This window comes from Cupressus sempervirens, chromosome 5 (assembly GCF_028749045.1).
Source record: "Cupressus sempervirens isolate cs-2001-9-10 chromosome 5, ASM2874904v1, whole genome shotgun sequence".
In the NCBI taxonomy this organism is placed as follows: domain Eukaryota; kingdom Viridiplantae; phylum Streptophyta; class Pinopsida; order Cupressales; family Cupressaceae; genus Cupressus; species Cupressus sempervirens.
In genome coordinates, this window is record NC_143122.1 from 1023245958 (window position 1) to 1023261834 (window position 15877).

The window sequence follows — 15877 nt, forward strand, 5'->3', positions numbered from 1 at the left end:
CTATTTATTTAGTATATCTCGGACCCATTTTTATATTTTATTGTTTCCATAGGTTGGGCAGTCGGCTCTCTTTGTATACCCTAAGAAAGTTCCTCTAAAAGGTATTTAAGCACGACATGTAGGTAGTAGTTGGTATGCGATTTAATTCTTCTTTGTACTGCGAATTCCAATTGGAATTTTCTTTTGTTCCCCATTCCGGAAGTGAAAGATCTTCCCTACTTGGCTATTCCAGTTTCGATGGGATTCAACCCTCACCCTATTTTGTCTGTCTACTACTTGACTCAGATCTGGCAAATTGGAGCATTAATCTTGTTTTCTATTATTATTCTCTTCTAGAGTTAGATTATGTTTGTCGTGATCCAGTTGCTTTGATTATATTCAATATTAATAATATCTCTGAGTGGAATCGGTGTGTTTACTGTGTCCAGCTACGCCCCTGCTCCCAGTTCGTATGACCCCTCTTCATTTTTCCCTCCACACCAAACTGTACATCACTATCTCCCTCTACCATACAACCCTCATACCTCCCTACCACATAACATATGGTCAAGTATGTTTCTACCGTACACCACAGATCTACCACTCAATGAAGAAGGGAAGCTCGTATTGCAAGCAGCTAAGATCATTGATGTACGTGACAAAACTCTACGAAACTGTATCCTGAGGGAGTACTTGGTACGTTGGAAACACTTGTCGTTGGACAACGAGACTTGGGAAGGTGAACACATTCTACAGCATTCAGCATTGCATTTGCTTGAGGACAAGCAAATTTTGGGATGGGAGGACTGTAATGTTCCCGTCATAAAATAAATAATTAATCAAGCCTTTGTTTATGGGTCGATTTATTTAGTATATCTTGGACCCATTTTAAATTTTATTGTTTCCATAGGTTGGGCAGTCGGCTCTCTTTGTATACCCTAAGAAAGTTCCTCTGAAAGGTATTTAAGCACGACATGTAGGTAGTAGTTGGTATGTGATTTAATTCTTCTTTGTACTGCGAATTCCAATTGGAATTTTCTTTTGTTCCCCATTCCGGAAGTGAAAGATTTTCCCTACTTGGCTATTCCAGTTTCGATGGGATTCAACCCTCACCCTATTTTGTTTGTCTACTACTTGGCTCAGATCTGGCAAATTGGAGCATTAATCTTGTTTTCTATTATTATTCTCTTCTAGAGTTAGATTATGTTTGTCGTGATCCAGTTACTTTGATTATATTCAATATTAATAATATCTCTGAGTGGAATCGGTGTGTTTACTGTGTCCAGCTACACCCCTGCTCCCAGTCCGTATGACCCCTCTTCATTTTTCCCTCCACACCAAACTGTACATCACTATCTCCCTCTACCATACAACCCTCATACCTCCCTACCACATAACGTATGGTCAAGTATGTTTCTACCGTACACCACAGATCTTCTACCACTCAATGAAGAAGGGAAGCTCGTATTGCAAGCAGCTAAGATCATTGATGTACGTGACAAAACTCTACGAAACTGTATCCTGAGGGAGTACTTGGTACGTTGGAAACACTTGTCGTTGGACAACGAGACTTGGGAAGGTGAACACATTCTACAGCATTCAGCATTGCATTTGCTTGAGGACAAGCAAATTTTGGGATGGGAGGACTGTAATGTTCCCGTCATAAAATAAATAATTAATCAAGCCTTTGTTTATGGGTCGATTTATTTAGTATATCTCGGACCCATTTTAAATTTTATTGTTTCCATAGGTTGGGCAGTCGGCTCTCTTTGTATACCCTAAGAAAGTTCCTCTGAAAGGTATTTAAGCACGACATGTAGGTAGTAGTTGGTATGCGATTTAATTCTTCTTTGTATTGTGAATTCCAGTTGGAATTTTCTTTTGTTCCCCATTCCGGAAGTGAAAGATCCTCCCTACTTGGCTATTCTAGTTTCGATGGGATTCAACCCTCACCCTATTCTGTCTGTCTACTACTTGGCTTAGATCTGGCAAATCGGAGCATTAATCTTGTTTTCTATTATCATTCTCTTCTAGAGTTAGATTATGTTTGTCGTGATCCAGTTGCTTTGATTATATTCAATATTAATAATATCTTTGAGTGGAATCGGTGTGTTTAGTGTGTCCAGCTACGCCCCTGCTCCCAGTCCGTATGACCACTCATCATTTTCCCTCCACACCAAACTGTACATCACTATCTCCCTCTACCTTACAACCCTCATACCTCCCTACCACATAACGTATGGTCAAGTCTGTTTCTAATGTACATCACCGTACAACATCCTAAGATCTCCCGTACGGACACCCTTCCATCCACCCAACATCACACTGTACGGCCTTTGTTTCTAACTGCACACCATCTAGCTTGACTTTGCACCATACGGCCTCTTACTCAATACATCATCCAATTTGGCCCTGCACCTAACTGACTGTACAGCATCTTGTCCTAATTATACTACTTCCCAATCGGACCGTATGACCCTCACAATTGCTCCATCATTTATTAGTTATTAATGAGAGAAATATTGATCTAGAGAAGACATAGGGGAACGAGAACATTACAAAATCCCAGTTTGTTATCACTTATTACCCCCATTTTCGGATTTCAATGATCAAAAGATGTTAAGGTTTCATGTATTTGATCTTTGTTGAACTCTCAAAATCAAAGGAATACAGTTGGGTTCATTAAACTTTTGACTAACAAAGCAAGTGAGCAAATATTCAATATAAGCCAAGGTAACTAGGAGACTGTGGTACTTGGAGACAGGTAGCAATACTAGTAGTAGTACTGGTACGTCAAATTTTCAAAAAAGAAGACAGGGATACTTGGAGACGTTGAATTTTTTTAATTAAATTTAAATTTAATAATCTCTAGAAAATAACATGGCACAGAACTTTGAGAGAATGAACAACAAATAATATTAAGTTTAAATCAAAGTAACATGACTCGAACCCGACTCAGACTCAGCAAGGGTAACTTGACTGGTGACCCGGCTTGGACTCGCCAATGACTTGACACTGACTCGACAAAGTGAAAAAACCTCAAAATTTTGAGAATTTTTAAGATTTAAAGAACATTCCATGCACCCATTATTGAATAATGCTTAAGTACACAATAACATCATGAAATAGAAGGTAATTAGATCACAATGCACATACTTAAAAATTAAACATACATCGATTACATAAGTACAAAGCTAAATTGCTAAATATTAAAATTTAAATAGTACCGGAAGGAAATAGAAAAGTAAAACATAGAATCATAGATATATAAAATGATAAATCCATGAAACCCATCAAAATGTATATCAAATCCATGAAATCCAACACATCAATAGTCATCATCAAATGTTCCAAATTCCGATCATATGTTAAATTAAACAAAAAGTTAAAACAAGACTAAAGCTATGCCTCCTAGTCCTCATCCTCATCCTCATCCCCAACCCCACCCTCAACCTCAAGCTTAGTATAATCTATAAAATGCCTCTTGGTAAGGCATCTAAGGTAGGTCCTGGATGACTGATTAGCCATAGCATCAGCCTATGAGGTGCCTCTAGCATCAACTGAAGTCTCTGCCAGTGCTTGTGAGGTGCCACTAGGAACAACTGTAGCTCTCTGGTCCTCTGCTACCATAGCCATGGCCTCAGCCTCAGCCTCTCTATCTGCCTCGTCAACCCACTCTAGGTCCTCATCATCAAAGACAAGATAAATAGCCTCAGTGATCCACTCAGACTCTAGATTAACCTCCTCTAGAGTAATCGGAGTGGTGTCACTATCCAAAATCTCCCTAGTCTTAATGCGCAAGTTGTTATGCACAAAGACTAGCTTATTCATTTTCTCCACATACAACCTGTTATGCCTCTTTGAGTGGATGTCCTCGAACATGCTCCAGTTGCGCTCACATCCAGAAGCGCTACTTGGCTAACTCATTATGCGGATGGCGATTTGCTGAAGGTTTTTCGTTGAAGGCCCAACCATTTGCCGCCATCTATCTAAATTTTTAAAAAAGGAAAAGAAAAAATATATTAGTCTCATTTCAAAATTTGAACTTTAAAGTTAGAAATTTAGAATCTAGATTGTATAAGGCTTAAGCTGCAATTTTATATGACCTCCTTTGCAAATTTGACTTGAAAAAATGGGCCCTATTGCATTATTATGGGCATCAATCTCAAGCAATATATCTATGGCATTAGTGGCCATCTTCGATATCATAGAGTATAGGCCACTAAGAACCTCCTCATCTGCCTTGAAATCTTCACGGAAACAGTACGCCAGATTGAGGTAATAAGTTGCCACGTGGATGGGTTTATGAAGCTGATTTTGCAATTTCCTATCAATTATGTCCCAAATATGGCCATACTTGTCCTCAACTCCTACATATTTAGCCTTAATAGCCTCCTTTGTCCTATCTATGCCCTCATATATGTAGCCCATAGTGGGTTTCTCCCCATCAACAACTTTTAGGAGGGCTACAAGAGGCTCAGTGATGTACAAAACAATTAAACAAAAAAACAATTTACTGAATGATGATCATGAAACTTTGCAAAGTTGCAAAATAAAAATAAAACAAAAATATGTATGAGAAATTAATTTATAAAATTTTAAGACTTAAGCTTTTAAAATTTAAATTACCTCCACAATCTCCATACATGGCTCCCAAAAACCTTCTTCATCATAAATGCATTTTGTTGCATCTATCCCTACAAGGGTGGTGGCAAAGGAAGAGGAACTCCATTGTGAACCAACAAACATGCACCTCAAAGCTAACCTTGAACTCAGCAAGGATTTTAGTGTGAAAAATTAGAGGCAAATCTTGTAATACCAGGACAAGCCAACTCCTTTCCCTTCATGTATTCCGTCATAATGATGAGGACCAAGGCATGATTATAGATGAACTTGCAAAGATTTTTGACCTTGGCAACACATGATTTCAACCATTCAAGCTTGCCAATATCCTCTAACATGAGGTCGAGGCAATGGGCCGCACACGGAGTCCAAAAGATTCTTGGGTGTCTCTCCATCAGAAGTTTTCTTGGAGCAATTTTAAATTAGTTAGTAAACAATTAAAAATTTAGATGTGTTAAAAAACTTTTAAAAACCTAAAATAAAATATTTAGAACTTACAAGTTAAAATTTTATCTGCAGCAACATAATTAGCTGCATTATCAGTCACCACTTGGACAACATTCTCTTCCCCCACCTCCCTTATGACCTCCTCAATAGCATCACATAAGAATTTTGCATTTTTGACATGTGACGAAGCATCTATAGACTTTCAAAACATGGTGGATTCTGAAAGTCATAATTTGAAAAAAAAATTATCATTGAATAGTCAATAGAACAAAATTTCAGTTATTCAATCATACATTAAATTTTAGACTTCGTGAAGCAGAGGATAATGAATTACCTCCGCTAGAAACAAGAAAATTGAGGAGAGTCCTATTCCTCCTATCTGTCCATCCATCTGTCATAATGGTACACCCCCTTTGGCTCCAAATTTTTCTATGGTCCTCAAACTCAAGTTTCATCTCCTCAACCATTTCTAGTAAGAGGGGGCTACTCAACTCATCTTCAATGGGAGCTTTAAACCCCGCACCACAAATGGAAACTGCATCAATCATCCCCTGCCAATAAGGAGTCCTATTACATTTATAAAAATATTTTAATTAGCATATTTCAACATCAAGTTAAAATTATAAAATTGAATTTAAAACTTAAAACGTAAAACAATCAAATATAAATGAAGTTGAAGTACCTGGCTGCTATATATGGAATGTTGCAGAAATACCAAAACTTGCAAATTGCTCTTCTTCCAGCTTCATGGATCTCCCTATTCCAGACCAAGCTCTCAAGTGAGGGTTGTGCACCAGGAGTGGAACGTGGTACAAAAAAATTGTTCAACCTAGATTTTCTAACTCTAGGACCAAAGGTAATGCCAGTACCACTAGCAGGGGCAGCGCCACTAGTAGTGCAAGGAATTGATGTAGAAGAAATATAACTAGTAGAAACACTAGAACAATAGGGGGGAAGGAAAGCACCTCCAACACAACCTATTGAACCTAGGGGTGTAAAACTAGATACATAAGCAGTGCCAAATGAGTGAGGAAGGGAATTGGAACCAATCTGAGCTAACTTTACTAATTGTTTTTGTTTTAATTCCTTTTCTTGTTCATATGCCAACAATATGGTATTTTAATCTATTTATCCCCCCCACTATTAATGACCTTACAAAATAGACATTTTGTTTGAGTTCTACCTCTACCAAGAAATTCTATGGTGTACTTCCAGCACTCATCTTTTTTATTGCCTTTAGAGAGCTTGGGCTTTTTAGCTGAAGCAGCCATTATAAGTAAGGAAAAATGTCAAGGTTGCTACAATAAGACATTTTAGACCAAATATTACCATTTAAGCATTGTATTTTATGAAGATCTAAAGTAAAACAAAACTCATAAACATACGAAAAAAAACAGCCAAAAAAACCCATAAGCATAGAGAAAAAAACCATAAAAATCCAAAAAATCAACTGTTACCCCTTTGAAGTGAGTTGAGAAATGTTGAGAAGAGCTCCTATAAACTCCTTGATGATCTAAATGCAAGCGTATAGTTGCTCCAATGTCACAAATGCAAGTTTTTCTCCTCTTCCTTTCAACTGGTTGCAAAACAATGGCACTCTATTTCTCTTCTTCCTCTCTCTCTTTCTTTTTCTCACAATAGAGTGTTATGAAAGCCCTTTTAGGGTCTTAAGGATTAAAAAAGAACCAAAAACAATATTTTAAAAAAAGCCATTTTTTATGTTTTAACTTTGTCGGAAGTTGACTACCACGGTCGGGTCAACCAAGTTGTGACCCGCAAGTCATGCCTTGACCCGCAAGTCACGCGAGTCACCCTCCCTGACCCGTGGAGCCCGAGTCACAAGTCACTTGGACTCGGCAAGCCCTCCCTAACTTGATAACTCGGGAGACTTGCCCAACTTGCGGCGAGTCTCATTACTCTGGTTTAAATACACAAATGTAAAATGACACTATGTCAGATTTTAAAACTCAAACTACATATTTCAATGTTTCATATTAGATTGTCATTACCTATTGAAATCCAAAAATATTGATAGTTAAATGGTAAATGCCGATACACGAACAGAAAGAAAAATTCAGAAATCTATCATCATTTTTTACTCTTTTCAATGTAGAGACATTGATTTTTCAACAAGAGATTGCAAGGGATGTCGGGAGACATTATTGCCCGAGCCTTAAGCATCCACTAAGTCTCCGGAGACGTTTCCGAGATGGGAGATGTCTCCCAGTATCCGTGACGTGTCCCAAGGGTTTGGAGACAGGTCTCCCAGTAACGTCGATATTAGGACAACTCTTAATCATCTTTAGGTTTGTTTATAGCATATAATTGATGACTTAAGCCTTCCAACTTAAGCATATGCTTAGACAAGGACTCCCCTTCAGCCACCACTGTATTCAGCAATAAAAAAATTAAATACAATGCATGAATTTCTTCTAACGTTTGATACTTATTTTAAAGCTTGTCACAAGACAACGATGGAAGCATCATTTTTACTCAAATATGAGATCATTGGTAAAAGAAAAAGGAAGTAAGATATAGTGCTCAAGTGCTTTCATTTTATAGGTATCTTGAAACTAGAAGTGTTATAGCTTTTCCTACTGATTTTCTAAGGGTTAAAAGTACTCGAATTTTTTTTGCATCAGCTGTGATTCGTAGGACATTGAAAGAAACACAAGAATAAGCTCTCAACCATATGATTTAAACTTTTATCAGGAATTAAAAGGACGACAGTGCAGTGGTAAACAATAGAAATGATTGAACCTCTGTACAAGAATAACATTATTGAACAGAAAAGAGAAATTCAGATTTAACAAAGGAAGAATTCAGATTTAAAAGCATGATTATCTATTTATTTGGTGTGAAAACCTCACACTGATCCTCATGCACCCCCAGATAAATTTCTATTCTTTTTTTTTTTGGCTTTCTTTATTATTTGGCCAACATGCTTTTTCTACAGTTTTGTTTTAGTTAATCCTGCACCTATGGATACGAGATAATCTGATACTTCATTGAAAATTGAAAGTACTAGGGAAATGGGTTGAGAAGAGTACATTTTTGCGCATACTTTTTATTTATGAGGGACAAAATTAATTTAGTTGTAAAATATATAAAGAAAGTTAGCTTAGTAGAAAATAAGTTTAATTATAAAGACGTAATATAACATCAATACCAGCTAACATCTACACACTATATCTGCTATGCTTTAAACTCAAAGATGATAGGTCATTGTAGTTAGGTGTTATGAATGTTCCTATGGACTATGAAAGCACAGTGCAAGTTCTATCTTGGGGTCCATGTGTACCACCTACCATACTATTCTTCAGGATTTTTGCTGAGGGCCTGCAGACTTATACTGAAGTATAAAAGACATCACAGAATATAAGTAGCAATGTCTTTTGGCCTAGAACTTTTACCTCATTTATTAAAATAATTCACTGAGATATCTATTAAGTCTGTAATATAGCATGCTCAAAATAAATGGTAGAGATAAACACATACCTCAATGCTATGAACGCTGAACATTAAATCCTCTTTAAGAAAATCAATTTCTTTCAAATATTTCACAATTTTTTGCAGGAAACCTTTATGACTGCAAAAATATAACAGGTTGAAAACAAAGGCATTAAAAAAAAGTTAAAAATCAAATATCAAATTCCAATGAATATTCAAATCTCATTCATTTCTTGACAATAACAAGACTATCCTCTCCCAAAAGGCACTTCGTTTTTTGAAGCGCAAAGAGAGAATATTTCGCAGGAAATAATTCAAATGAAGTATTCTAGAATGGCATTCCTTGGACAACTGAAAAGAGTTCAGTGTACACACAATAGAAGACTAACTAATAAAAGCATATTTCCATATAAAGCATCTCTTTTTGATGTGAGAATAATTTACTGATTGTTAAGTTGTATATTGATGCAATTTTCAAAATTTTGGCCATCTAAATGCATATAACACACATTAAGGTTGATTTCAATTTCCCAATATCTTGGCTGATGGAGCTGCAATGAATTTGTCTAGCTTATGGTATCCCTGTCTTATATATGCCATCACCAACCTCAATCCCCAAGAAATTTTAAAATAACAAGGCTTACAAACACCTTCATGTATGGAAGCAAGGAAAGGATTGTGTCTAGGGAGATAAATGAACTTAGAAATCCTGATTACTTATTGTATGTTTGCTTTAAAATTTTATAGCATTTTCAAAGATAAAGCTATAGTACATCACATGTGAGGGGATTGTGTGGTTTAAGAATTTTAATCCCTATTGAGATTCCAAGCAAAGTTAGTTATCATGGGGTATAATTTTCAGCTTTTTCTTCACATGAAGCTTGTTTCAATTGCCTTGCTATTTCATTTCACCAACCATTAGACTACACATATTTGCCCTTTCTGTTGTCATTAACAAAGACAACCATTTGACAAGCAGTTCCCAAAATTAGAATGGTCATTAACAGGGATAATGGCACAACAAAAATATTACCACAAAAAAGATGTATTCCATTAAAGGAAGTGATCAAGCCAAATTAAAGAAACAATGAAAAAAACATGAAAATACAAATTAGAGCATTAGATTTCTGTGAAGAAACTCTTGCAAGAAGAAACCCTGCAAAAAAGAAAATCCAACATTATACTAATCTCAAAAGTGTAAACACCAATAGACCAATACAATCACTTATCCCTTTGGCAATTAACTAGCAACATAAAAGTACCTATAACGAAAGGCACTCCCCTTACAAATTGAAACATACAACAGCAGAGAAGTTCAAATAAACAAAAAAAAAAGCAAGAAAGGAACACTTTCTTTTTATAAGCTAGTCAATTGAATTGCTTCTCTATTGTGTAATCTTGGGGCATAATGTCATCTAAATTTTTATCTTTAGAAGGCTTCTAGACATTAACCACCCAATTCCCTATCTGCTCATCAACCTCGAGCATGGTTTCTATTTTTGGCTTTTTGGCTTTTTGGCCTTATGGGTTCTACCCAAGCATTTTCCAACCATGTCTTCCACTAAGAAAATTGCAGGTACTATGTTTCTCTTCTTGTTCATTGACAAGTCAAACCAATTTGGTGCAGAGGAAGTGCTTTTGGATGAGGGGGTTTGTAAAGCAGGGGAAGTGTTGATGGCCAAAGAACTTGGAGCATTGACACCACTTACTTTTTGCTGGTTACTTTGGTCCATGACTTCAAGTGTCTCTTCTCTTGCAGATTCAGCCACTGTCTCAACTTCAATCGATTTTGTACTAGGATTCACCACAATAGCTCTTTGGCCTCTTTCTTTCCTGGTGCGGGAACGAATTTGCTTTGTTGAACAGAACTTTGAACTTTGGGTTCAAGTTAAGCTTCAACGTTTAAAACATTTGCAGAGGAAAATGTTACAGCTTTGTCAGTACTATGAATAGGTAGAGTTGATTTAAGGCTGGTGGGCACTTCTTCCAAATGTTGTTATGAATCTCGTATCATAGATTTCCTTCTCTCTTTCAACGAACTCTTACTTCTTTTGATGAAGGGATCAATTCTGACTTAATGATCATCTTCTTCAGGTGAATCCCAATCTATTTCTGGAAAGGGAAAAGCTTCGACTTGAGCTACATAGAAAGGATCAACTACTTCTTCACCTTTATCTTCTTTTACACCCTTCACATTTATCTGTAGCTTAAACTCTTTTATCTATTTCAAGGTGAGTCTAGACCACCATCTTTTCCTCACTTCATAATCCTCCCCACAGTCAGCCCAAAAGTCTTCCAAATGAGGAACATGAGAAAATGAGGGTTGCAACTCAAATAGGGGATGAGCGAAACCCTTGCTATCAAAACTAGAATGAGCGGAATAGGCTGCTAGATTCATTGTTTTTAACTCCAGCTGGAGACCAAAAGTATCTTGAATGCTCTTGCTCCGATAATGGTCGAGTTCTATAGGAAAAGTAGAACCAGAACCCTTCTTAGCTTCGCAACTCTTGTTAACCTCTACCACCTGTCTACAGAATTCAATTAGAACATAACGATCTAGGAAGTATCAAGGCAACTTAAGACATTTACCTTCATATCCACCCACTTGAATATATGTAAATTTGGGAATTGGGTGAAGAAACTGCCATAGATAGATATGAAATGTGCCACTTATTCAATCAATCTCATTGTTTTTTACCCTACAACTCAAAGCCAGTTTAGCAACTAAAGTATCTTGCACCCTTTTGAAATCACTCGAATTCTTTTCTTTCTACAAAGAAGGAAAATGGTCATATATAGGCATATCATTAACCCATAGGGTATGAGGCAATCTGACCCACTCTTTACAGCATGCAAGAATGAAGAACAAGTACAAAGTCATGTAAAAACTACAAACCCCAAGTGCTTGTAAAAGTTCATCGTGTACTTGGTCTGCTATGATTTTTGTCCAATGAATACACCTCCCATCACTTTCAATAGCTTGAACAAAGAAATACATCCAATTTTCCCAATAAAAGGCATTTTTACTTCCCTTTACTCTGTTCAGAAGGGTGATCACATCTTTTATTTCAGATATCATATGCTCCCTTGTCAGGAGATGTGGAAGGTAAGAACCTCCTTTCTCAAGCTTGGGTAGCCAATTTTTGGCTCTAGCATTGTTGAACGTATTGGGGTCTGATGCAAATTTGGAGTCTAAGAGACCGATAGTCCAAGCCTCATATTCTTCGTATGTTGGAATCCTTAGGACACCCATGATCATAACCCTGTTTCCCATATACCAAAACTTCACCGAGGTATGTCCTAATACACCTCTGGGTGGCATCATACCTATTTCTGCATTCTAAAACAAGTTTTGGGCAAAGAATCGCCTCTGAAAAAATTGCGGTCTGCAATAATCCACTCGGCTATCTTTTCTTTGATGGACCCAAGTTTAGGCTTTTAGAATCTAGTCAGCAGCTTACTAATGTCCTCATCAACGAGGAAAATATCTTTTAATTCTAGCAGAAAATTGGTAAGGGCAGTTGTTGGTTTTTCTTTTGGTAACTTGAGGCGGGACGTGGCCATGAAGGACGGAGAAACTAAAATCTTCCTTTTTTAACCAGAAACAAAAGACTGAAATGAAAAGGATTAACAGAACTATTATACCATAAAGTAGAAATTCCAACAATAACTAATGAGGAAATGAAAAGGGACTCACCACGAGAAAGAAACGACAAGGTTCCTTGACAAAAAATCTATGTTGCAGACCGCTTACAACTCCAAAGAAGGTGTGAACGCTTACCTCATTCAGCAAGAACAGAATGAACCAGGAAGGCAAGTTTAAGTAGCCTATACAGGTAAACGCATCATAATTCAATATGAAAAATTTCACACGAGTACTCAATCATCAATGAGTATATTTTATCCCCACACGTAGCAAATCATCCTTCCATCTTTCGCACCGATCATGTATTAAAGTATGTCACTTCAACCTTTTAGGAAAGATTTTGACAATCTCCATACTTGTAATAACCCCACTAGGTTATAACTTCTTCAAACACCAAAAATCTTTATATTTCAATTGTTTGACATTCCGTCAAACACTTTGCAAGCAAGCTCTGATACCACTGTAATGGCCCTCCTCAAATCTGCCCTCAAAAAAAAATGATGAAAGCTCAAGGAATTTCATCAAACAATTCACATGCAAGGGACGTATGACTGATATAGTATTTCAGTTAGCTTCAAATGACTTTTTCTTCAATTTGCATCAATGAGAATCTTATGCTAGAAGACTACAATGGACTACACAATGACCTAACATGAGTGTGCTACTAATTTTGACAATATTCAGTGCATATATATGATCTAAGCATGAGAAATGAACACCTACAGCCAACTGACATTTTTACAAACAGTTGGTATGCAAACTAACTAGCTGATAAATAATGATATTAAATTGCTTAAATGACACCAGCAACTATTATCTTCTTAATTGCAATGACAATTACAATGCTCATGAAATATGGCCAAGACTTTAGCATTTACATGGATTACAAAATGATAATGCTAGTATAATGCACACTTACAGCTGAAAGCTTATAACACCCTAAAAAGCAATACGAACAAAAGAACCTGGTTGTAGATGGCTATAATAATTTCCTTCAATGCTGCCCCTTCTTCTTTGCTTTTTTCGAACTGCTTTTTCAGCCTGCTTTTTCGGTTCTACTTTTTCGAGCCCGCTTTTTCAACCTGCTTTTTCGGGCCCGCTTTTTCAGCCTGCTTTTTCGGCTTTTTCGGACTGCTTTTTCGTATCTGCTTTTTCAGATTGCTACTATGTTGAATCTCAAGACCATATCTTTCAATAGCGTCAAGACTTCTAGCTTGAAGGGATTTCGTCCTTCAAACTATTGAGACATAATCTCCAAAAAATTACCCAATTTCTTTGATATTTCCAAGCATGCATAAAAGAAGCTCTTCCATTTCTTTTATAGTGTTCTCACAAGAGCTCCATCCTTCGTTTTCTCAATGTGGGATAAAACATAACTCCCTTTATGTAACTTATGTCTCCAATATGTTATAAAATAAAGGGGACTCTTTTAATTTAAATATTTCCCACAAACTATAGTCTATGCATTGATAAAGTTAAATATTTAAATTTAACTTTATAAAATAGCTTTATCAATGCATAACAAATCTTATCTGTTAGAAATGGAAAAAGAAATATGTAAATAAGCAATACCAGGAAAGAATCTAAGCGAGTTAATGCATGAAAAGATATTACCTTAAGATAGGAGAGAGAAAGCTTCAAGATCCAACACCATGAGACAAGATATTTGGAAAGGAGAAAGCAAAGAAAACCCCTTGTGACATTATGAATGAGGCATGAAAAGTCTAAGAAGAGAGAGAGAGAGAGTGAGAGAGAGCAATTGCTCATACAATAATTGAGAAGAGGAAGAAACCTCATCATTAGAAATGAGAGAGGAGGGTCATCTCTTAAATAGAGATGAGAGAGAGGAGTTAGAATGTAACTCCCATGTCTATGAATGTCACCATTCATAAGTGTGTGAGGCCAAGTGTGAGATTCTTCTTAAGGAGGAATAATCTAAATTACAAATTACAATAAATATTTGTCCTCACATATTCCACTAGAGGACAAAATAAGATGTAGTGGAAAAAGGACAAAAAAGAAATATATTAAGATACCTTGGCTTATATCCTAATATATTATAACAATAACAAAAGGACGTCTAACCTTGGTTTATAAACACACCAAGGAAAGATTACAACTTCTAACACCCCCCTTTAATCTTTACTTGGGGTAATCATATCAAGGGGTATTAAACCCATAATTTACAAAAATCTGCAACTTAATCTTCAATATGAAGTAATTTGATTGTCTTCAAGCCATATGGAACATTTGCAGATCCAAGAGAAGTACACGAGTCCTTTGAATGTGATCAAGTGGAAGCATAGACACATCTTCATATGTGAAAAATCGAGAAGGTTCCTCCATGGATCACCTGGAAAAAAATGAGAACAAAAAACAAGACAACTATTCACAAGTAGAATTACATTGAATGGTCAAGTTAGTAAAAAAATAAAGTTATAATAATTGAATTAATGAGGATAAATGAATGTGTTCACCAACATGCAATGGAGTTAACAGGATATCTAAAATAAGACATAAGCTCAAAATGATCATAATAGATGCAATAAATCTCTCATTACAGAACATATGAATGCACAAATGACCATAGACAAGGCCAATAAATGAAACTTGCATCAACATTGTGTCAATCACATGGATATAGACAGTCCATTAATGAGTCATCCCACTACAAGTGAATGGGTCGCGACTCCATCACCTACATGACTCACGATCGAGGCAATAAAGTATGCAGAACATTATCACATAGTATATTTATCAAAGAAATATAAGAGAGACAATAATAAATAATTAGAACATGTGCCTCAAGCACCAATTAATTCAAGTTACAGTTTTGCTGAGAATTATAGCTGAAGTGGACCAAAGGAAGGGTTTATGAGGAGTAACAACATATTGCCTTCAAATAAGAAATCCATCATGGACAAGCAACATCATTGCCATGAGGAAAAAGATCAACATGGGTCAAAACAACTTTCTCAAATAAAGTCTCCAATATTGGAGTGCTCCAAGATATGGTAGCCTCGTCACCTATACACTCAAAAATGAGCAAAGTGTAGGAAGTCATACCATGACTAAATCAAAACTAGGAGCATACACCAAGGAGATAAAGAGATTGAAATGGGAAATCCCCATAAAATATCTTCCTCGCATTGAGGAACAAAGTGGAACAAATGGAGGGAAACTCCATTGAAGTAAGTGCACACCAATTATAGGTTGGAGGGATACTCCACGGGCCAGATAAGGCAACTACGAGTCAGTTCAAAACTGTCGGGTCCACCATAGTTAACCTTGATAAAAAATTGGCTCCCGATGCAACTTACAAAAATATATATAAAAAGAATGGTATTAAACCATGAAATGCTACTATGAGCATAAAGAGATGCTATAAAAGCATAAAGCTGCAACCATGTGCAGATAGATCAATAGAACATAGCAAAATAAAATCATTAAATAATGAAGGCAATAGTGTAAGATAACTCCTAAACCTGACTAAATCGAGATAAATAAGAAGTATTTGGAAGAGCAATAAGCGTAAATTATTAGATATCAGTTAAAATCTCCATGCAAGGTGAACACAAGTGAGAAGAAATTAAAGATGAGCCCACCAACAAAGACAAGAATCCTCCTAGATTACGACAAGAAAAGGAATTATAAATGAGGATATTTATTTATATATATAAAAAAAACATAAAAAGTCTTAACTTTTTATGTAAAAAAAAAATAATAAAGCTT

At 36.2% G+C, this 15877-nt stretch overlaps 1 protein-coding gene across 1 annotated transcript in view; it reads right to left on the minus strand.

Annotated features, from left to right (window-relative positions):
* The window catches only part of POL{LAMBDA} (DNA polymerase lambda (POLL)), a 238720-nt gene that overhangs the window by 52728 nt on the left and 170115 nt on the right, over positions 1 to 15877 (minus strand). The window contains exon 10 of the mRNA XM_089833317.1: positions 8548 to 8638. Coding sequence (XP_089689443.1) covers positions 8548 to 8638 — 91 coding nt within the window. The remainder of the gene's footprint in view (positions 1 to 8547; positions 8639 to 15877) is intronic.